The sequence below is a fragment of the Anabrus simplex genome, chromosome 5 (genome assembly GCF_040414725.1).
Source record: "Anabrus simplex isolate iqAnaSimp1 chromosome 5, ASM4041472v1, whole genome shotgun sequence".
NCBI classification, from domain to species: Eukaryota; Metazoa; Arthropoda; class Insecta; order Orthoptera; family Tettigoniidae; genus Anabrus; species Anabrus simplex.
Window position 1 is genome coordinate 42600358 of NC_090269.1, and position 24761 is coordinate 42625118.

At 38.8% G+C, this 24761-nt stretch overlaps 1 protein-coding gene across 1 annotated transcript in view; it reads left to right on the top strand.

The window, feature by feature from the left end:
• Positions 1-9405: 9405 nt before the first annotated feature.
• LOC136874304 (large ribosomal subunit protein mL50) overlaps positions 9406-24761 on the top strand; it is a 48045-nt gene continuing 32689 nt past the window's right edge. Inside the window, exons 1-3 of the mRNA XM_067147946.2 lie at positions 9406-9512; positions 9649-9746; positions 16983-17182. Of these exons, the coding sequence (XP_067004047.1) occupies positions 9444-9512; positions 9649-9746; positions 16983-17182 (367 nt within the window). The 5' untranslated portion in view covers positions 9406-9443. The remainder of the gene's footprint in view (positions 9513-9648; positions 9747-16982; positions 17183-24761) is intronic.

Sequence of the window (24761 nt, forward strand, 5' to 3'; positions counted from 1 at the left end):
TGTGTCAAGCAGGACGCGGGAGGCGCCTCTTTCATCAGGCAGCAGTACACCGACAAGGTAATGGCCACTTAACATCTTTATTTCTTGCTAGCTCTGCAGTTTAACCCGAGGGAGAGGTCCGAAACGTTAACTATCAATCAACCAATCAATCAATCAATCAATCAATCAATCAATCAATCAATCAATCAATCAATCAATCAATCAATCAATCAATCAATCAATCAATCAATCAATACTGATCTGCATTTAGGGCAGTCGCCCAGGTGGCAGATTTCCTATCTGTTGCTTTCCTAGCCTTTTCGTAAATGATTTCAAAGAAATTGGAAATTTATTGAACATCTCCCTTGGTAAGTTATTCCAATCCCTAACTCCCCTTCCTATAAATGAATATTTGCCCCAGTTTGTCCTCTTGAATTCCAACTTTATCTTCATATTGTGATCTTTCCTACTTTTATAAACGCCATTCAAACTTATTCGTCTACTAATGTCATTCCACGCCATCTCTCAGCTGACAGCTCGGAACATACCACTTAGTCGAGCAGCTCTTCTTCTTTCTCTCAATTCTTCCCAACCCAAACACTGCAACATTTTTGTAACGCTACTCTTTTGTCGGAAATCACCCAGAACAAATCGAGCTGCTTTTCTTTGGATTTTTTCCAGTTCTTGAATCAGGCAATCCTGGTGAGGGTCCCATACACTGGAACCATACTCTAGTTGGGGTCTTACCAGAGACTTATATGCACTCTCCTTTACATCCTTACTACAACCCCTAAACACCCTCATGACCATGTGCAGAGATCTGTACCCTTTATTTACAATCCCATTTATGTGATTACCCCAATGAAGATCTTTCCTTATATTAACACCTAGATACTTACAATGATTCCCAAAAGGAACTTTCACCCCATCAACGCAGTAATTAAAACTGAGAGGACTTTTCCTATTTGTGAAACTCACAACCTGACTTTTAACCTCGTTTATCAACATACCATTGCCTGCTGTCCATCTCACAACATTTTCGAGGTCACGTTGCAGTTGCTCACAATCTTGTAACTTATTTATCACTCTATAGAGAATAACATCATCCGCAAAAAGCCTTACCTCCGATTCCACTTATACATATAAATGATATGAGTAAAGGAGTGGAATCGGAGTGGAACCTACCTTTCTGAAAATGTAACTTCGGCCGGCTTATGTAATAACTTCATAAAATCTTTAACTGTAAATCGGGGATAGAGAGTGATTTACCCTCTCGATCTCCCCTTCATATTGGTTTAGGTGACTACGTTTTGGTAACTGGTTTTCTTCCTTTCCGTAAAGTAAAGTCTTAATTTATTCTTGTACGGGTCACCTCCATAGTTTGGGAATAGCCCTTGTTTCATCGGCTTAGTGCCCTTTAGGTTTTAATAATTCAAAGCTAGGAGCGCAAGCATTCGCCTCCTTTCATTTTGTGTTCGGGCCATTTATTTAACTGTTATTTCTTTTTACACGAAGGCCCTATAGGTTGGGTACGAGATACCCCTGTTTCAATTCGTAAATTAGGCCATGGAAGGCCGAAAGGTGTAAGATATTTTTGGTGTTGCCTTGAATAGGCTTGAGAACTGAGAGCACGTTAGCTCTTTTTCAAGTGTTGTAAAAGTGCCTCTGGGAGGCCTGATATTGTATATTGGGAGCAAGTGATCCATGAATTTAGGAGATTTCTGCCCTTTGAACAAATTTGTGCTCTTTGTAAATTTGAGCTGGAAACTCAAAAATTTTAAAACTAGGGGCTTGTAGCCCAAGAGAGTTAAAGTTCTGAAATATTGGATTTTCCTAAGTCTTGTTTCTAAATTGCTATGTCATTGTTATCTCACTACTAAGTGAAAAGTTGTTAAATTTCTTGTTTTTCAAAAATATAACCTTCAGTTAAGTTTTAAATTCTTTTCTTGACATTGTTGTTAGACCCTTTCACCCCGGCACCTTCTTTCACCTCTGCGTTCCACGGGTAATCCGGGAACAATTATTATTATTATTATTATTATTATTATTATTATTATTATTATTATTATTATTATTATTATTATTATTATTATTATTATCTTATGTTCTATATCATCACCGTCTTCTTGTTCTTCTTCTTCTCCTTCTCAGCGTTTGTTTTGCAATGGAGCAGGGTCAGCTGTTTTGCAAGCCAATCTCCACTGGTTCTATTAAAGCGCATCGTTTGAAACAAAATAAACATAGCGCGCATGTCTTCTTGAAGGCGTTAAGACAGCTTTTCTTCAGGCGATCACGTTTCCTATTTCTAGATGCACATCTCCATGACATGAAGAGCTTTTTCGTGCTTGACTGTTGCTGGCCTGCATTCAGGGCCTATATGTTTCCTCTAAATAATGTACCGTAATAAAATTGTAAATAAATAAATAAATAAATAAATAAATAAATAAATAAATAAATAAATAAATAAATAAATAAATAAATATAAATAAATAAATAAATAAATAAATAAATAAATAAATAAATAAATAAATAAATAAATAAATACAGGAAGGTACACCTCAACCCCGTGCATTTAAATGAAGCGCCTTGAAGAACGCTATCTAACACATAATGTTGCAACAGCTATTTCAAGAATTTGGAATTTTTCTCCATAGATGTCTCTATTTTAAAAAAAACTGTTGTCATGCACTCTGGTGCAAAATGGAACAACTAGAAATTTAAGGAAATTTTGTGTTTATAGGTTTTCTGAACTGAATTGACTTTCTTTGTTTTTGATACTTCTAGGTTTTCAACACTTCTTACTCATCCCACCAGCTTTGGAATCTGGCCAATTAAAAATGTTGTGTATTTATTTTTCTACCAATCATAGGCTTCTTGTAACTTTTCGACTGCCCAATAAAAATGAGAGGGTGTGTCTGGTCTTAGTCCAGAGCCTTCTCGAACCTTCCTCTTGGGTATAAAAGCTGTTCTATGTCCTTTAACTGTGATTGCACTTCAGACGCTTCTTCGCAGTATTGTACGTCTCAAACATCCCCTCCCAACCAGTTTTTCCTGTCTGTTACACAATCCTACTGCTGATATGATTGATGCGATAAATAAGTTCCTTGATGATGCAAACATTGCATTATAATACAATGTGCTGTCCTAATAATAGCTTCTTCTATTATACTCCTCGTTCCATTGGTGTTATATTGTATGCGCGTTGATTCATCTACAATCCTATATTACAGTGCTATAGATGTGTGAATGCATCAGTTAATAAGTGTTCTATAGATTGGTGTTTTGAGGTCTTGCGAGTGTTCGTAATACAATTAGGGATTTTGGACTGGGAAAAATTATGAAAGGAGCCCACAACCATCGAGAAGAAGAAGAAGAGGAGGAGGAAGAAGAAGAAGAAGAAGAAGATGAAGAATAGGTGTTGTGTAGGTTGTTGTTTTGCCGTATCGCGAGTGTATTCACTATAAGTCAGGATTTAGTACCTATCAGTCTCTGCTTGCTATCGGATCAAGGAGGCGGTGTCTGTGCAGTAGGCAATGTTCTTCGTGTTGAGTGTTTGATATAGTGTTGTGAGTCGTGACACATAACTCGTGGGTATTTCTTTCATCTCCACGCAGTGTAAAGAGTCATAATGGAAACTGATAGTAGAGGTGAGGAAGTACCAGCCCTCCTTTAGACGTCGATCATTTAGAAAAAGTATGTATGAACGCTGATTCACTCATTATGTATCCTCCAGGGGCTCCTCAGCAAGTGCAACCACCTAATTTGAACGACGGTGTTCGTCTACCGCCTCACACTCCAGTAGAACCGCAATATTATCCACAAGCCCAATACGGCACGTTTATTGTCTTTGTAGAATCCAATGGTACCAAAAACATCGGACAGTTGCATCCTTTGGCCTTGGGCCGTATTTTCTACGATAATGATATTTATGTTAAAGGCATCGCACGAAAAGGTAGTAATCGCTTGCAGGTGTAATTTCAATCTGCTGTACAAGCCAATGCTTTTTTACGACATTCTCTCTTCTCCACTATTGATGTGAAACTATATATTCCCATCTCTAATATCTTCAGAGTAGGTATCATTCGAGGCGTAGATAAGGATTTATCCGACGATGTCATCCTTAAACACATAAAATCTAAGGCCCCTGTCAAATGACCCAATGGCTCAAGAGTAAGGTAATTCAGCAGAGGGGTGTGGAGTATGTTTCTACATGGTCAATTAAGGTAGTATTCCGGTCACAACATTTCCAACAGCATGCATCTTTATACCAGGTTCATTTAGAAGTTAAACCGTTCATGTTTGCTCCGATCGTCTGTTCCAAATGTCAAAGATACGGACACACTAACAAAAACTGTCAAGCTAAGGTGCCTCGATGCGGTCATTGCTCTCTCCAACATATCACAGCCGAGTGTTCAAAAACTACTAGAAAATGCATACATTGTCAAAAGGCAAATTCCACCGCTCATTAGATTGCCCAGCGCATAAACAACAGACATTAATCAAGAAACTTATGAAAACTGAAAATTATTTCATTTTCAGAAGCTCCTTCAAGACTTCAACCTCCAGTATTTAATCTCGATCAAAATGCACATCTTTCCCCCCTCTTACTACCGAAGGGTTTATTAAAATTGGAATAGAGATGTACTTTTCCCGAATTAAAAAGAGCTAATTTGTTATGTTGGTTAATGTAATATTATTATCAAGGATAACAAATTTGTAATGAAATATAAGTTGGTTTTAAGATATCTGGTTCTCCCACCTTTGAAAGCCCGCATAAGCGTAAATTTACGCAAGTTGTTTTGCAAGCTCCAAGGCCAATTCCCCCTCCTGCATACAATCGGGTGGACTATCTTAATCTAGTCCGGCCTCCAATCACACCAGTTTTCTTTCCCACATATTCTACATCTCCTATTTTACCCCTTCTTTCTACATCTAGATCACAAGATATCTCTCGAACGGCCCCCTTCAATACTTCCAATTCTAATGTGCAACGTCAAAGGGCTCACTTACAGAATGGCATTCATCAATTATTGTTACAACTACTTCACCTATTAGGGGACAAACCGCAAGTCTCCGCTGTCATATACCAAATACGTGATAGTTTACATAACATCTTATCCTTCTATAGTAAACTTACTCCAGTGGAATGCCAGAACTATACGCAATAAGCAGTTTGAATTAAATGCGTGCAGAAACTACCCCACAGATTATAGCAAAACAGGAGGCTTGGTTTTCGCCACATACCGTTTTTCATCTTAAAGGATTTAACATAGAACTTTGTGATGGTCCTGTGGTGTGGCCATGCTTATAAATTATAAGCTGCCGTATAAACTTCTGCATATACAATATCGCCTTACTCATACATTTGTTCTAGGTATCACCTAGAGTGACCTCAATATTATTAATCTTTATTGCCCGCCGTGTTTATACATCACGGAACATCAGTTGACCCGACTTTTCCATCAGTTTGATACTTCGGCAAAGATTCTTATCTTAGGAGACTTTGTTAGTCACAATACTGTATGGGAATGTAACTCTGATACCACTAAAGGAGCTCATCTCCTTGCCACCATACAACAACACAATTTTGTTATCTTAAAGGACGGCTTTCCCACTCGCTTACCGCCCCCCCCCCCCCCCACCACCACCAACGGAACTTCTCCCAGCGCGGTAGATTTGACCTATGTCGACCCACCATGGCACCAGTAAACACATGGCATACTTTACCTGACACACATATTTGCCGATCACTTTCCAGTTATATATATACTAGCTGCCGTACCCGGCGTTGTCCGGGTAGCTTTTGAATGTTTATCTTTAGTATTTGTATTACCAGTTAGTTAAGTGTGAGGTGGATGCTTATTGATTTATTTTTGAGATATTGATGTTACGACCTCTTATGTAGTTTTAGAGTTATTTAGATGTATGTATCTGATTCCAAGTTTTAGATTATTTAATTTTCGAGTAAAACCTTTTCCTTGTTGAAGCTAGAAATGACTGGGAATTATTTGATACTTTCTAAAAAAATAAAGTAATAATTTTATGTATTTACCAGTCGCACCGTACATAATGATGTACACGATTTCGGCAGTCATTGAGACTGTCACAATCTGCCTAGTGACCCCAAAAGCAGTGTATTCAACACTAATCTCGGTCATTTTATACTATATGCTTTTAAGCCCTTCTCAGCTCCTGTATCAATGGATACTGAACGTGGACTTCAACGGTATCAGATCATCACAGTTCGTATAAGAGACACATAAACAATGGATTTCGACATTAATATCGGTTATTTTCCATCATTTTTGCACGTCAGACCCTCTCATTCCCCACCCCCAGCGGAGACTGTTATTTTTCATCTCCATAGTATTTTTTCTTAGATGGTAATTCATATGTGTACCAAATTTCGTTGAGAGCAATTCTGGAACATACCCACATACAGTACATCCAAAATATCCGTTATATTTACATTAATTTTCCCCCCGTCTCAACTGATTGCGGCTGAAGTATGACTTAACCATCCAGAGTGTCACACTCTGTGACCTCGTAAAGAACGTATTCGACATCAATATCAGTAAAAAATCGTTAATTTTTATATTTCACCATCTCCCCTAGGAGTGCTAGGGGTGTTTTACCCCAACAGTATTTTTTTTCAGATAGTAAGTCATACGTGTATCAATTTTATATGAGGGCTATGCTGGACGAAAAATACATCCGTATTTTTGGTCATTTCGAACGTTTTCCTTTGCACCCCATCTAATATCCATGCCGATAGGGGTTGAACAACGACAACCGGAGTATCATTATTCACCTTAGCGACCTCGAAAAGTATGGACTGTACTCGAATATTTGTGAGATGTAGAAATAATCGAGAATAGTGTCGAGTACTTGGGCAAATACAGTAGAGACAGTAGAGACAATACGCGACACTTACGGATTTCGCCTTGCTAAAATGGGAGACAATTCGACGGTGGCGCTCCTAGTGACTTGACCTGAACAAATCGCGCTAATTTCAAATATCAATGGAAATGTATATACGGAAATGGATAAATAAATAACGTCTAGAAAGAAAGTGGTATTGAGATATTAACTTCGAAGTTGCTAAAGCAATTTTGGATAAATGAATGAATAATTATTTAAAAGGTTATTATTAAAAAACTGAAATTAGACACATAAACAAGATATGAAATGGGCTGCTGTGAAATGGCTTGATCTTTCATTTATGCATTACTTTTTTAGCTTTAGCATTCCTGCCTGAACTTTTACAGTTGGATTTGTCTTTTTTCTCATTTAAAAAACATTGTATGATCACATTAAGACACTTGTCAATAAAAATATCGGCACATTACTTGCACACATGATGCAATGAATTAACATTTAAAAGCTGGACAATTTTCCTCTTAACATGACACAATTTTCGATTATTTTTATATATCATTCCCCCATCGTTCCCCCACCACGAAGGAGGCTAAAATTGGACATTAAAAATTTCCGGAGTGACACTGTTCATCTCAGCGACCGCGAAAAGTATGGATTCAACACTACTTTCGATGATTTTTATATCTCACCCCTCGCCCCCTACTCCTAAGGGTAACCCCCACGTGGTTTGTCTCATGATACTAAAAATTCGGAGTGCCACTATTCATCTCGGTGACCCCGAACAATGTTGATTCGACATTATTTTCGACAATTTTTATGTATCACTCCCCCCTCGTCTCCACCCTAAAGGAGCTGAATTTGGACGTATAATTTCGGAGTCTCACTATTCATTTCAGCGACCCCGAAAACTATGGATTCGACACTATTTTCGATTATTTTTTATATCACTCCCCCATCGCCCCCACCCGAAGGGCAATTACAAAATTCTGGAGTGTCACTATTCATCTCAGCGACCCCTAAATGTGTGGATTCCACACTATTTTTGATGATATTTATCTCTCACCCTCTCGCCCCCCCCCCCACCCATAACGGTTCCTGGGGTGCCCTAAACCCACGCGGTTTTTCTCCTGATACTAAAAAATCCGGAGTGCTAAAATTCACCTTGTCGATCCCGAAAACATTGACATTATTTTCGATTCATTTCATATATCACTCCCTCCGCCCTCAGCCCAAAGGGGCCGAACTTGGACTTAAAAAATATTCAGATTGTCACTATTCATCTCAGCGACGACGAATAGTATGGATTTGACACTATTTTCGAACATTTTATAAGTCACGCCTCGCCCCCACCCGCCCAAATATGTATATGGGGTGTCTACCCCCACGCGGTTTGTCAGAAGAAATGCGGAGTGTCACTACTCATCTCAGCGACCCCAAAAAGTATGAATTCGACACTATTTTCGGTCATTTGAATATATCATTCCCCCCTCGCCCCCCACCACAGAGGTGGCTAAACATGGACTTTCAAAATTCCGGAGTGTCACTATTCATCTCAGCGAACCAGAAAAGTATGGGTTCGACACTATTTTCGATGTTATTTGTATCTCATCAACCGCTGAAGCATTCGCCACTCGGCAGGCCCTATTATATGTCAAACTTCATGCTATACCCAAAGCCATCATATTTTCTGATTCACAGAGAGTGTTCTAAAATGCATACAATCAACTCAAAGTCCAAGTTCGTGGTATGTCCTCAATATTAAAACCATCAGGATATAACGTTGGTTTGGATTCCAGGCCATTCTAATATTAATGGCAATCTTAAAGCTGATTTACTTGCCAAAGACGCTGCTTTAGGAAATGGGTTCAACTGTAACATCGCTATTCCCGCTACCGATATTCAACAGCTCATAAAACATGCACTTTGTCAGGAATGGCAGGACGATTGGAAAGGATCTGCGACTTTAAAGGGTGGTTTTTATTTTAATGTGCAACCTTCTATCTGTTTACGGCCATGGTTTGCTAAAGGGAAATACACACGTCGGCATGTCACCACTATCATTCGCCTTCGTTTTAACCATGTACTCACACCTGCCTATAAATTTAGATTTCAGTTAAATGATTCACCGCTATGTAATTGTGGTAACGCTATCGGGGATGCTAATCACATTATTCTCCAATGTAAAACATTTAACTCACAACGAAACTTTCTCTTTCAACGATTATTAGAACAACAAGTTGCCTTTCCCACATGTGCCTCGTGCCTAATATCCACTCCCACACCGGAAATTGTGCTGGCCATCACGGACTACTTAAATCAATGTAACATTTGTCTTTGAATACTCTCACACAATTGAAATTACTCAATGTGATGTATCTAGTTCTTCGTAATTTCAACATACATTCTCCTGATAATAATGACCAATCGTTCTATGCGCATACATGTAACATTCATAATAATAATAAAAAAATAGAGACTACAGTGTTCAAGCGAGTATACATTTGGTGACTGGGTAAATTGCGTGTGTGCAGCGCCCAACAACACAAAAGAATAATAATAATAATAAGAAGAAGAATAATATCAATATGGCCGTACTGCTAAAACGAGTTTCTTGTTGTATATCTCTTGGGAAGAAATGGGCCCCTACAAGTATGGTAATAATTCTTCTAAAGTTTTATAAAAAATGAAATTCGATTTATGAAGTTTGCTGTTGTATACATAGATGCGATCATAGTAGGTTTTGAAGTACTTTTGAGGTTATGTCATATTTTTTATGGAAATTTTCTTCAGGTCGTGTGTCACAAGTCCAACTTCCCAAAAAACAAGCAGAAAAAGGAACTACGAGGGAAAACTTTCTTATCTGCGGGTGATTCTCTCACAGCTAAAGGGTTAGTGTTTTACTTTCAAAGTTTTCTGTTACCGGTAATAATATTTAAGGAAGTGGTGGAAGTCGATAGGCCTAGGTCATAATATGAGCCGCATTAGAGTATGAATGAATTTTGTTGCGCTCACTATGATTTCATGTCATCCGATTCCCCGGCATAGGTGCAGTTAGGAGTTCTAGTACTGGTGGTAGATTAACCTCGCCTGACAGTCAATGTTTTTCATAGTGGTTTATGTGACTGTGTCACCTGTATTTGTTTGTGTGGTGATTGGGTCAGTGTGTGCATTTTAATACACACTCATGTCATTGAAAAATTACACCGCTATGAAGGTGACTTGAGAACAAAATTACTAACATAACTTATTACTATTACTTATATACAAGAATGAGTAAATTACTACACACATGAAAACACCAGTAGCTCATTTTGTAAAACCTCTGAGTGATGTGATTCATTGTGGAAATGAATCAAAGAGATTTGGATGTCTTTGTGGAGAATTGCCTGTCAGGCTATAGTCATAATATTGAAGGATGCGTTCTGGCAGTTCTTAGCGGGAGGTCTATTTACTGCCTGCCTGGGTGGGGAGAAGGGAGTAGGGGGTATGGTTTGCATGGAAACGTGTAAACCCACTGTGGTTGTCACGGAAATAAGCCTGCAGGCCGGCTTTTGTTGCTGGGAGTTGCCAAACCTCTCACTTCTTAGTTACATACAACAGAACACAGCAGTCTGCGTGAACGAGCTAGTGAGCCGAAGGTTTAGTAGAAAGGAATGCAGAAATATGGCAGCACCTTGCAGTAGCACATCCAGTGCTTCTCCCTACAGCCCTATTTGCCGGAACGCTTCTTTTAATATTAGTGTCGACCAGCCTCATCCCATGCATGTTCAGTGGGAGACTTCTCTAGAAAACAGGCAGGCCATGAAAGAAGCTGTATCTGCTGTGCTTCGAAGAAGGCGAGTTTGTGGTATCACAAACCATCACTATTTTGGCCAGAGTGACTTGAAAATGCATGCTGGATTATGCCGTTCATCAGGATATTGTTTAATGCGTATATGATATATTAGGCCTGTCCTAAACCATTGCTAGCATAAAACATGTCTGGGCCGGTGAGACGTAAAACAAATGGAAAAAAATAATTCTCGGTACTGTGTGTATTCACTAGCCCATTGTAGCCTGAGACATTGACAATCTGGGATCAAGGGAATCTGCTGCACAGTCAGTCAGTCAGTCCTCTCTGAAGCAGATAATACCGAACAGCAGAAGCAGAAGACGACACACCTGATAAAAGCTCCATCAATGTGCTAATACGTCCAGATTTATATCACTGTTGTGGCATTATATCCCAAATAAGCAGCAGTGTCGCAGTACAAAAATCACCTTCATGCAGGCCAATCATTCATCCCTTTTCAAACTTTGGTGTTTGTTTTTTGCCACATACTTTAAGCATGGTATGGCATTGTGATTTGTGGAGAAAGATTTACAGCTTGTTGACTTTTTTATACTAGTTGCTTGGTTCATCAACAGCCCTCTGTATGTTGGTTGGATTCAGGACCTTGAAAGTATGATGTGAAACCACTGCCACATAGCATGCAGAGTACCTGTCTGTATTTCATTATGTGTTCTAATTTCAACAAAACTCTACTTCAGCATGGGAACGTGCTATAGCCTATTAAAACAGCGTGTGTATTCTGACGGCTAGCAGCATGTGGCACCGAGGAAAGATGCAGGAGTACGGTTTTGCCACATGTTCTGAATGGTGTTACTACCGTCACAAACAACCCGTCTCACTCTGTGCTAGGTACTGTATGGGAGTCATGAGAGCGTTAGCGAAATACAGTATTAAATATTGTTACTGTTATTCCAAGGTGGTTCAGCAGTAATTTTATCGGCTCAAATATCGTATGACATACTCCTCTTTCCCCTTTCTCTTAGACTTTTATCTATCTATCTCCAGACAATTGGTTTCCATTTTTAGGTAGATTTTAGCAGTAGAAAGGCACATTTAAAAGTACGACCTGTCTTTATATTTATGTTATATTTTAAATATCCATTGACATCATCGCCAATAATAGACTGGCCTGCACAGTATTCTGGGTTTAAATCCAAGTGAGGATGGGAGAAGTATCTAAGAGCATGCTTTTCTTTGGATAAAAAAGTAAAATCAGTCAGACCCTGCCATAGGTGTTAGCAAAATTTAAGATGAGAGTTGTGATCGGTATAAGTCTGTCCTTCGGCTTGTCATTTTGCATGGCTTTTAATCTTGTGGTCATAAGTCATAGGGTATCTTTTTACTGAAATCTGAAGCATAGTGCTGAGTTTTTCCTAGTGTTGATAACCCGTCAAGTGATGGTCCTGGTATATTCTCTCCCTCGCTTACCTCCTATTTTTTTTTTTTCCTTTCCTATTCTAATTACTGTAGCTTGACTATCTTTAAAGCTGCTGCTGTTCGTTCTACAGCTTAATTAACATCTATCAGTAGGCCTCTTTCTTCCTTTTCAGCCTCAAAATATTCCTATAAGGCACACACCATATAGTGAGCTTGACCACGAATAACGAAGCCATCCCCTTTATGCTTGCCTTTTATTGAGGTGAATGAATTCTTGGTCGCCCTCGTCGTTTAGCGGCGCTTTGAACTGTTTGTGACCGGGCGAGTTGGCCGTGCGTTTAGGGGCGCGCGGCTGTATGCCCTGAAGATGGTTTTCCATGGTTTGCCATTTTCACACCAGGCAAATGCTGGGGCTGTACCTTAATTAAGGCCACGGCCGCTGCCTTTCAACTTTACTTCTACAGTTCACAGAGGAGAAATACCTGATGCTGATTTGCGGTTTCTTAAGAAAGAAAAGTGAACCGTATTTGGACAGTATTCAAATAAGAATTGAGGCATATTTGGCATAATCAGAGGAGTGATTGTGTATAAAGATCTTGTGAGTCATCTTGACGTCTGTTTCTGATCGTGAATGTATATCTGATGTCTGGACGTTAGATCCTCTCCAGTCTCTCTATATTCAAACTCAACCCTATCTGTGTCCACCTATCTGGAATACTTACCAGAAGAGGACCACAAACTATATATCATGGATTCACAAGCAAAACACAAGTCAAAAATCTTACTTCTGAGAAAAAAGAGGTCTGAAAGTCTTACATTGCCAGTAACTGCTCTGAGAATAAGGATAATTATCTTTAAAATAATGCAATGGATATATTGGTATATCTAGAATAACAGCCAACTGGATCTAGCTATGCTCTTTGTACCAACCTAGACAATCGCTTGTGTAGTCTGTTATAAAACTCTAATTGGAAAGTTTCTCCTTAACGCCACTATGGTGCTGACTACAAAGGATACAGGAGCCAGGCAAGTGCTTGTCTCCTAAGTATAAAATAAAAATTCAAGTTTCAATTACAGCAGTAACTGGTAGATGAAAATCTTTGTATATTGCAAGAACTATGTAATATTATGTTATAATGACTTTAATCATACTTACCGGTGTACATTATTTTAGAAAGTTTTGTGTATATATAATCCTTTATTTAGGAAACTGACCCTCATTGGGTTTGCCATAAGACACAGTATTGTAAATTTTTTGTTTTTGAATATACTGTAAAGGTTCCTTAAAATAAGCGCGGACCCACGCACAGCCGCTTCGGCAATCATGGCTAGGTGGCTTTCCTTGAGGGTAAACCTCTTCCATATCTCGGCCATCATCCCCGGTATGGTACCTCTTGCACCCACTGACAACTGTAGACGGTGACGGAGTTCACATGATATTTCTCCATGATGTAATTGGATACTGGAACATAGATCGCTTGCTTCTCAGAATGCACATCGTGCGGCTGTTTTGCGCGTGATTCTAGACGTACTGCTTGGTCCGGTATTACAGAACGATCTCTCTGTTTATCGATGACTAGAATATCTACTCTTTTCGTGCTACCATTTTCAGCTGAGCAGTTCACTTCTTCACATACTTCCCACCCGTTATCACGGAAGGCTTTAACAATAAGACCTCAAATTGTGTGATGGTGAGTAGTCCTAAGCAGTGAGCTGAATGAACAGTAACCGAGAACATGTCTCAAAGTCCCAATCTCACCGCAGGCACGCCAACATTGGTTGTTTTCCTGGCTTCTACCATACAATCTTCTTACTGGAGCCACGTCTGCCATCATTTTGATGCTTTCAGTCCACTCTGATGTTGAAAGATCCACCTTTTCTGCGAACCACTTATTTCCTTGTGGGTGCTATGCCTTTTTTTTGGAAAAGACAGGAGCGTAACTTGAGGGTCTGCAGGGCCTTTAAGGGCCCCCACAGACTCCTTGCAAAAAAATAAAAATAATATCTAGCATAATGTCTCTCTGCACGGAAATGGTGAGGGCGGTTTTGTAGAATCAGTCAAAATAGTTTGTTTTACAATTTATACGTAGATGAATTGCCATTTGGTTACTTCTAGCAACTGTATTATAATTGTGTTGAGTGTAACACAGTATAGCTGTAAACAATGCTTGCCTTTGCTGTGTGTCGCAACACCGTGATATGCTCCTCACGAAAGACCTGCACCAAATTATTTAAAAGTAATTACAGCAATGAACATTGATACTAAAATATCATATTTTATGTAGAAAACAATACTTTCTTGATGTGTACTACACTTGAAATCTTATTATGCACAAATTTTGCTGAACATTTAAAGTTTGCCCTACATTTATTCAACGACAATATATAATGCCAATAAGTTGGTGTAGTAACAATTGTTCAACTCAGTTTCGAACAAGCTCTCTTTGAACGCAGGTAATAACAAGCTTATCAGTTGTGTGGTTTGATATTTTTCAAATTTGATTTTAACAGATTTTTTATTTAATTGTATTCTTGTATTTTGCTGTGTTGTAATAGAATACATTGTTATAAGTGAACTTCAATATCAGTTACATATTATAGTACTGTAGTTACTAAAAAAATGAAACCAATTTCAAGTACGAACAGCTAAGTGATGTACGGTCGGCATTTCAGCAACTTAGCCGTTAAACTATGCAGGACCGGGCGAGTTGGTCGTGCGCGTAGAGGCGCGCGGCTGTGAGCTTGCATCCGGGAGATAGTAGGTTCGAATCCCACTATCGGCAGCCCTGAAGATGGTTTTCCGTGGTTTCCCATTTTCACACCAGGCAAATGCTGGGGCTGTACCTTAATTAAGGCCACGGCCGCTTCCTTCCAACTCCTAGGCCTTTCGTATCCCATCGTCGCCATAAGACCTATCTGTGTCGGTGCGACGTTAAGCCCCTAGCAAAAAAAAAATAAAAAAATATGCAGGCAGTCAAAAAAGACCTCTTAAACATTATTTTTTAATAATCTTACAGTATTAAATAATCCCTTTGTTTATATAATTTGACATTATATTGCATTAGTTCTACCTGCTGTAATTATATTTTATGTTAGTTATTAATAGGTTTTATATTTTATTTGAGGGAGCCCAAAATTTTTCTTTTTTTTGCAGGCGCGTCCGTATCACATTTGTTCCGCCTCATTTATTAGCCTTTCCCTGATAGCTTTGCTATTTGTTTTTCTTTCAGCATTCCCACTGCCAATCATGAACACTTCTAGTCTAGGTTATATTTACCGTATATTCGTAGTGTGGATGGCAGAAGAAAGAGTTAATTTTTCCCAGAACTCTAAAGAGTCTTATTTCAAATAGAGACTTAGGAAGCCTGAGTTATCCCAAACCTACATTTGCAACAGTGTTATCTGTTCAATTTTTTTTGGGGTGGGGTTACAAAAAGCAGTGCCGTAACTTCCGATCAATAATGTGTTGAAAATTGCCTATTCTCACATTGTCCCTTTGTTAGCTAGATGTCCACATATACAGTGCCAGTTTTGTGACACATTCAGACAGGAGCGACTTGCCAACATTATTTCTGAGAAATTGCTTTTCAGCAATATAGCAGAAACTGTGACTGAAAAGTCAGTTGAATTAAAATATATTTCTTATTTAGCAGGAACATTCTCAGTTTGAAAGAGAGGTGCAATTACTTTTCATTTTGATCTGATGCCACCTAGGCTGCCTTTGTGTCAATTTCAATGTTTTGTTTTACTGTACCAGATGGCAGAGTAAACCAGATCTCTCTTGGGTGACATATGCTTGATTTCTCACCCATTTTATTGGGTAAATACCAGATGTGTCACCAGAGATCTTTTACATGCTCGCATCATACAACATGGAGTATCGATTGGAACTTTTTTTACCCATCAATAATCGGACTATCTCTGCCGGGCTTGAACGCATGATCTGGGGTCCAAGGGTCGATAGTCTACCACTTATCCACAGAAGTAGGGAGCTGCTATAACTATGGAGTTGTATGTCATTATATGTGGATAACATTACTTTATCCAGGTTCTCCAGATTGAGTATAAAAGATATCTATCTTAATGAACTGCAGCACTTGGAGTATTTTGAAAACTAATTGAATGATGCTTAATCTCAAGATCAAGACTTTGCTAACATCAGAAGGTAAACACAATTCTATTTATCAAAATACCTAGGTACTAGGACAGGCTGAAGATGCCCAAATTAATGAGTGAAACATGTACCTGACCAAATAAGTCTACATAAAATCATGTAGATAATAACCACATTAAACGTGGAAAGTATTGAATTAGGTGGTTTTTTAAAATTAAATTATCCTTGATATCTATGCCTAACGTCATCTTCAATACGGAACAATAATGAGAGTTGTTACTTGTAATTGTCAAGAATGACCGAGTGAACTGACAAAGACCATGAAAAGGACTGAGCACAATACAACACACAGCTGATAGCACATGGTTACAGTAAACAACAGATCGACAACACTGGTAACCGGAACTTAAGTCTAACACGCTCTATCGGAGCGATCATCTGTCTATGATTGGCTGTTTATTAATTCATTTAGCCTCCGCCAAAAGGCAGCGCGCAAATGTCCAGTCGAAGCTCATAAGAATTGAACTATAAATGCTGAAAGTCATATCAGTGAATAATAGATGTGTATGTGTGTACTGGGTAACGATATGCAAATTGTACCTTTCTTTAGCATCCATTTTTTTGTGTGTTTGCCTTTGTTTTCTGTTTGGTTTTCTTTCATATCTTTCTTTTTCTTCATATCAGTAAATTGTATCTATGCATTGCACATCTGAATAGCTTTATCTTTTTCTCTGTTATAGGGATTGGAGAGAAAATTCCCCTTGGGCTCTTTTTGTTTTGATTTAGTTATGTTATTTACAGGTACTTGCGTCCTCAGAAAGCCTATGTTCCCAGGAGCGATGTGCCTGAAACAATTCATAGAATATGTGAGGAAGTACTAGGAGACACTGGCAATAATAGCTGCTCAGAACCTGATGTGAAGTTTAAGATCTTAGATGCCTGTTACCAGGAGTTTAAACACAGTGTTCCTAACTCCTTATTATGCAGAATCCAGAATGTGGGTAAGTTAAATTTTCTAACTTTTGGAGATGATTGAGCTATCCTTTTCTGAGTGCTTATTAGGCCTTTACAACTTACATGATGATGCCAGTAACTAAGATCATTTTATACGCCAGTAATGAGCACGAGAGTGCTCTTTAGAGCTCCTCTGTCCTTCGGCATAGCGCAAACCTAGCAACTCGACGCAGTGTGGTGTAGGCAGAGATGTAGTGCGGGTGAAACAGATGGATATTAGGCAATGATTTTGGGTGCATGTAGGTAGCTGCGATGGATAATAGTTAGTTAGTTAGTTAGTTAGTTAGCCATTGAACTGTTTGCAAGCATGTCGTGAAGTAATGGGATTGTAGACGTTAGTGCCGATATATTTTTCCACTTGCACGCTCTTTGTAGCGATGAAAGCTATATATATATCTGTGTTCTTACGTTCCACTAGTCAGTGTACAAGATGGCAACATGCTTTAAGTGACAGCAAAGTACATTATTTCAAAATGTGTAATCAGATTCATTACCTGACGTGCCACATGGGCGACAGGCCCTGAGAATTCTCGTAATTTCTCAGTTGACATTAGGCAAAGCCAACAGTAAGTGATGGGTTATGAGAAGCTACGAGAATTCCTGTTCTTATTCACCTCTTATTTCCATGAACATTGCTACAATTTGGTAGCTAGGTTATAAGTTCAGAATGGTGTAACCGTGTAATACAAGAGTGCAAGATAGCTGTCACTGTATCTTTCTTTCTTTCTTTCTTTCTTTCATGTAGTTAACAAAGTAATATCAGGGCTGCCGACAGTGGGGTTTAAACCCACCATCTCCCGAATGTAAGCCCACAGCTGCGCAACCCTAACCACACGGCCATTTCACTCTGTACATTTATAATATGTTTTAAATGCAGTTTTTATCACAAATCAATCTAATTCAAATACTTGCTGCAGCTACCTTACACAAGCTTATACAAAATAATGATTTGTTTACATGTGAGTCAAATTTTGGAGCTTCAGTGGGGAAATCAGCATGGCACACCGCATTCAGTTGCTGATGGATACTGATATTTGTGAGTAATTATGTGCAGACCAGTTATCAGATGTACCGAGTGACAGTGAATTGGATATTTCTAATGATCAACGGCTAACACTAAACAGGGAGTAATCATAAAGAAAAGTCCTTGCATACTTGAATACAATAAGCACATGAAAGGTACCATGCTGAAAAAGACTATCAAAAGGTGCCACAAAGGGTACTGCTTTGAAAGGTAGCACACTATACAGACTACTAAGCAACTTGACAAATACATGTTCCAAGTTTGCCTCCTGTTATAAAGAACTCTAAATCGATTATATGTTTTAAGAAAAAACTGAAGGAATATTACTCTTTTACAGATATCTTAATATAATCTCTATATAACTTGCTTTAATTAATACAATAATATATATATTGTCCATATTTAGTATATTACAGCCATGCAATATCTGAATATACTTCTGAAAAATTATGATCCTAACATGTAAAAAAAAAAAAAAGTACTTGTCACTTTACAGAAAAGCCATTGTATATGAAATGTAATTATTGTGTTGCCTTAAAAAAGTATGTACTGTATTGTCCCTATCACGAGCCAGAGGCTCATGGGACCTTTTATCACCAATAAATAAAAAAAAAAAAAAAAAAAGTTTGAGGTCAATATCTTGAATACTTTTTGAGTTACAGTAGTTTGAGTGCAGCAGTGTAATTTTGTTCTTGGAGGCTTGAACTATCGGATAAGTATGGGGTAGTAGCCTCCGTTTGGGGGCTAGTCATCAACTTGTTAACAAAGCAGAGTAGTTGTAAGTTTTCATATACTCTTACTTGCTGATTAACTACGTACAGATACATACATTATCAGTATAGACCGTTATGGCTTTCAGCATTCAGTCTGCAAGCCTCTATGAATTTACTAAATGTTGCCACAATCCTCTGTTTGCAACTAGTGCTGTGGCCTCATTTAGTTCTATATCTCTTATCTTTACATTGTTAGAAACTGAGTCTAACCATCGTCATAGTCTCCCTCTACTTCTCTTACCCTCCATAACGGAGACCATTATTCTCCTAGGTAACCTATCCTCCTCCATTTGCCTCACATGACCCCACCACCCAAGCCGATTTTTGCGTACAGATTCATCCATAGAGTTCATTCCTAACTTAACTTTTATCTCCTCATTCCGAGTACCCTCCTGCTATTGTTCCCACCTGTTTTCCTCAGCAATCATTCTCGCTACTTTCATGTTTGTTACTTCTAACTTATGAACAGGATATCCTGAGTCCAATCAGCTTTCGCTCCCGTAAAGCAGAGTTGGTCTGAAAACAGACCGATGTAAAGATAGTTTCGTCCGGGAGCTGACTTCCTTCTTACAGAACACTGTTGATCGCAACTGCAAGCTTACTGCATTAGCTTTACTGCACCTTGATTCAATCTCACTTACTATATGACCATCCTCGGAGAACACACTACCTAAATGCTTAAAATTATCTACCTGTTCCAGCTTTGTATCACCAATATGACATTCAGTTCTGATGATTTTCTTACCTACTGACCCCATTTTAGTCTTCGAAAGGCTAATTTTCATACCATACTCATTGCACCTATTTTCAAGTTCCAGGATATTAGACTACAGGCTTTCAGCACAATCTGCCATTAAGACCAAGTCGTCAGCATAGGCCAGACTGCTTACTACATTTCCACCTAACTGAATCCCTCCCTGCCATTTTATACCTTTCAGCAGATGATCCATGTAAACTACGAACAGCAAAGGTGAAAGATTACAGCCTTGTCTAACCCCTGCAAGTACCCTGAACCAAGAACTCATTCTACCATCAATTTTCACTGCAGCCCAAATGTGAACATAAATGCCTTTGATTGATTTTAGTAATCTACCCTTAATTCCATAGTCCCCAAGTATGGTGAACATCTTTTCCCTCGGTCATATGCTTTCCCTAGATCTACGAAATATAGATACAACCATCTATTCCTCTTGTAACATTTTTCAATTACCTGGCGCATACTGAAAATCTGATCCTGACAGCCCCTCTGTGGTCTGAAACCATACTGGTTTTCATCCAACTTCCTCTCAACCACTGATTGCAGCCTCCCTTCCAAGATGCAGTGAATACTTTGCCCGGTATACTAATAAATGAGATACCTTTATAATTGCTGCAGTCCTTCCTGTTCCCTTGCGTGTAGATACGTGCAGTTACTGCTTTTGTCCAATCTGAAGGTACCTTATCAACACTTTATGCTAATCTCATTTTTCTGTGAAGCCATTTCATCCCTGTCTTCCCACTATATTTCACCATTTCAGTTCTAATTTCATCTATTCCTGCTGCTTTATGACAATGGAGTTTATTTACCATCCTCTCCACTTCCTCAAGCGTAATTTCACCAACATTATTTTCCTCCTTCCCATGAGCTTGGTTGTTCGCGACACCACCAGGAAGATTTCATTTTACGATAAGAAGTTTTTCAAAATATTCCCTCCACCTGTCCAGTGATTCCCTGGGATCTATTATGACTTCACATGAATCACCCAAAACACTGTTATTCCTTTTTTTCCTCTTCCTAGGATTCTTTATTACTGCCAGAAAGGTTTCCCTGCTGCTTGACGTAGCCTTTCCAGGTTATTACCAAAATCTTCCCACGACTTCTTGGATTCAACAGCTATTTTTTTCGCTCTGTTTCTTTCATCTACGTACAATTCCCTGTCTGCCTCGGCCCTTGTGTGGAGCCATTTCTGATAAGCCTTCTTTTTACGTTTTCAAGCTGCTCTCACTTCATCATTCCACCAAGATGTTCGCTTTTTCTCATCTTTACACACAGTTGTTCCTAGGCATTCCCTTGCTGTTTCTACTACAGCATCCCTGTATGCCACCCATTCTCTTTCTATATCCTGAACCTGCTTACTGTCCACTGTTCGAAACTTCTCACTAATAATATCCATGTACTTCTAATTTCCTCGTCCTGAAGATTTTGTACCCTTATTCGTTTGCAGGCATATTTCACTTTCCCTATCTTAGGCCTAGAGGTACTTAGTTCACTGCAGATCAGATAGTGGCCTGTATCATCGAAAAATCCCTGAAAAACCCGTGCATTTTCAACAGACTTCCTGAATTTGAACTCGGTTAAGATATAGTCTGTTAAGCATCTGGTACCCCTAGCCTCCCATGTATAGTGATGAATAGCCTTATGCTTGAAGAGTGTTTTCATAAATGCTAAACCTATACTAGCACAGAAGTCCAGCAAACGCTTCCAATTCCCATTAACTTCCATATCTTCCCCACATCTACCAATCACCCTTCAGTTCTTTTTCCAACTCTCGCATTGAAATTGCCCATTAGCACTATCCTATTCTTGCTGTTGACCCTTGCTGCGATGTCACTCAATGCTTCATAAAACTTGTCAACTTCATCCTCATCTGCATCCTCACAGGGTGAATACACTGAGACAATTCTCGTCCTAATTCCTCCAGCTGCCTAATCTACCCACATCAGTCACTCATTTATGTGCCTAACAAAAACTATGTTGCCTGAAATAGTATTCCTGACGAACAGTCCTATCCCATACCCTGCCCTTCCCTTTTTAACCCTTTATAGGGCAGTACTCTGGGGAACAAAACTAAAATTTGAAAAATGGAAAAATCATCTCTTAAGGGAAGTAAAATAATGATTTTAAAGATATTTTGCCTAATTTTGTTATTACGTGACTGATAAGGCATGGTAAGTATACTTACCAGAGACCGCTTATAGTACTGCATTACAGCCAGTGGTCTCTGGTAAGAATACTTACCACTTCTTCGATACAATGAAATGGTAAGAAATCTAGTGTTCTAAATATTTATTTTACTATCATAACTGAAAATTAACGTAAGTGGGGATATCTGAACAATTCGTGAGTAGAATATAAATTACAAAAGCACAAAAAACAAAAAATGGATAAGATGACACAGTGGATAGCAAAAATTTGCCTTACAAAGTATCGGACACTGAACACAGAATGAACTTCACACTTTATATGCTAGGTTTGTGGAATGGCATAAAACATTCCAAACAAAGAGCTACATCACACTGAACACACACTGTTGTCGAACGTTTTTGTTTCTTTGAAGTGCTACAGTGAGCACATCTTCGAAAAGTGGGACCCTTTCTTGGAAGATGATTTCCTACATTTGTAAGTCTTGTAGCATTTGGGATTGTTTGTCGCCCGTCTGTATGGTTTCTTTTCTTCCCTCTGCCGACCGTTGCCACTGGACCTTTCTTCACACGTCCGCAGTATGACCCAATGAGTTCCGTTGCCAGCAATGATCTGTATTTTAGGTGTGTGAGTGGTATTGTGTTCGGACTGCATTCCTTCAAGGTGATTTTATACAATATAAAACTGTTGACAATGCACGCTTCAATGCAATAATAGAAGATTTTCATCCACCATCTGCGAGATTTCCAGGATATGTTGTAAGTGGAATGTAGTTGATCAAAATGATCAACTCCACCCATGTAAGCATTATAATCCTTCACAGATTCCGGACAAGAAACAAGATCTCTTTTTCCTTCTTTGTTAGTCCTCAGTACCTGTCCTTTGGATTGAGCATTATGCATTGTACTGATAACAGTTACACACTTCTTACCTCTGTCCTTCCATTTCGAAATACCAACATCACCAGCCATAACTGCATCACTTTCACCCATTTTCAACATTCTGTCAGGAAGAAGGTTGTCTTTGGGGAAAAATTTCCTTGTTTGTCTGATTGTCGCACAAGCGAAGAAACTTTTGGTTAGGAGTCTCTTCATCATAACGATGTTGGAAAAGAAATTATCAAAGAAGAAGCAGTACCCTAATCCCTCAAATGCATGGCAAAGTTTGCTTATTACACGTTCACCTAATGACAATTCAGTGCTTTCCCCTTCACGCTTGCCTTCGTATACTGATATACCTAAACAATAGCCTGTCACTGCACAAGCTATTACCCATATCTTGAATCCCCTCTTTATAGGTTTCATTGGCATAAACTGCTTGAGAGAACTTCTCCCTTTGAAGCCAACCATAGATTCGTCTATCGAAAGGAAACGTGAGGGATGGAATACGTCCTTGAAAACAACATTCAAATGGTTCAACAATGGTCGCAGTTTGTACATTCTGTCATAATTTTGTTCTCCTTTCTTTGGCATTTTTGAGTTATCATTCAGGTGCAGGAATCTCAAAATCTTGAGGAACCGCTTCACTAACATTACTGCTGAAATTCCATTATTGTGGAAGTTGCTGTCATTGCTCCAGTAAAGTCTGAAACTAGGTAAGGTATTGAACCCCATTATAATTAGTAGCCCAAGAAAAGCCTTTAGTTCATCAACCGATAAGCCTAGCTCATAATGATGTTGTGAAGCATACAAGTTAGACTGAAGAACAATGAGCTGCAGGAATGTTGTAGGTAGGAGCAACATGAAAATTTTCAACGGACTGTTTATATCTACTTGAGCTTTATGCGATAAACCAAATGGCTGAGAAAAGGCTGTAGAAGAAAATTGCTGCGGTACTTTACAATGCTTTGACCACGGTAATTCATCAGGCCTATCACCTGAAGGATCACTTTCACCCCCCTTATCTTCTGCTTCTTCTTGAACTTCCTCATCGTCTGCATCAACAGTTGGCACGTTATTAGTATCAAATGGGACTGCCTCTGCACTCTGGGAACCGAAGGAATTGCTCAAATTTACAGGTAGACAGTCTTCTGCATCTTCATCGCCGCCTACATCTGAATCTACAGCCATTTCATCCGTAACCCTGTTGAGTTCCGCCTCTAACTCATCTTCTGCCAACCATCTTCTAGAGTGTGCCATGCCTGTAAAAAAGACAAGAAGGGATAAAATCATACTCAGAACTATCAAATTAAGTTATAAATACACACTGGAATGCTTTCCGAGTGTTTTTGAAGTTATACGCGAAACATTACTAGCGTTCATTTCAGAAGTTATCGTACATAACCTCAGTTTTCCGGAACACCTTATTCATTACATCAATATAACATCTTAACGGGACTGTTGTGAATAAATTCGCAATGCTAACAAGGAACTAGAACCTTCATAAAATACAAATCAGAGCATGCATTACCAAAAATACACTGGTAGGAAATATAAATCAAGTAAGAAAAACGGCAGAAAACTTCATGATTTTTTCGATATCCATGGATACTGCGTTTTTTCAAATATATTGTTGTCTGTATGTTCAATAATGTGTACATTACTTCACTAAATATGCTACAATATATATTGAATGATATTCTTACCTTTATAAGAAAAAGTTGTCGCAGATATCTTCATACAAGCACGTTTTTACACAACATGCGCCAATACACAGCCGGTAGAGCACGCTGGTATACATACTTACCACTTTTAGTTATTGTGTGATCAATGTGGCAGTGGAGCGCGCATTTCCAAATATGGTGCGTATTTATATCAGAGACCGTTTGGAGCTGTAGTGATCAGCTACAATGTTTAATGCACGTAGGTTCTTGTGTATAATATTTACGTAGAGAGCAAGTGGTAAGTATACTTACCAGTAACCTATAA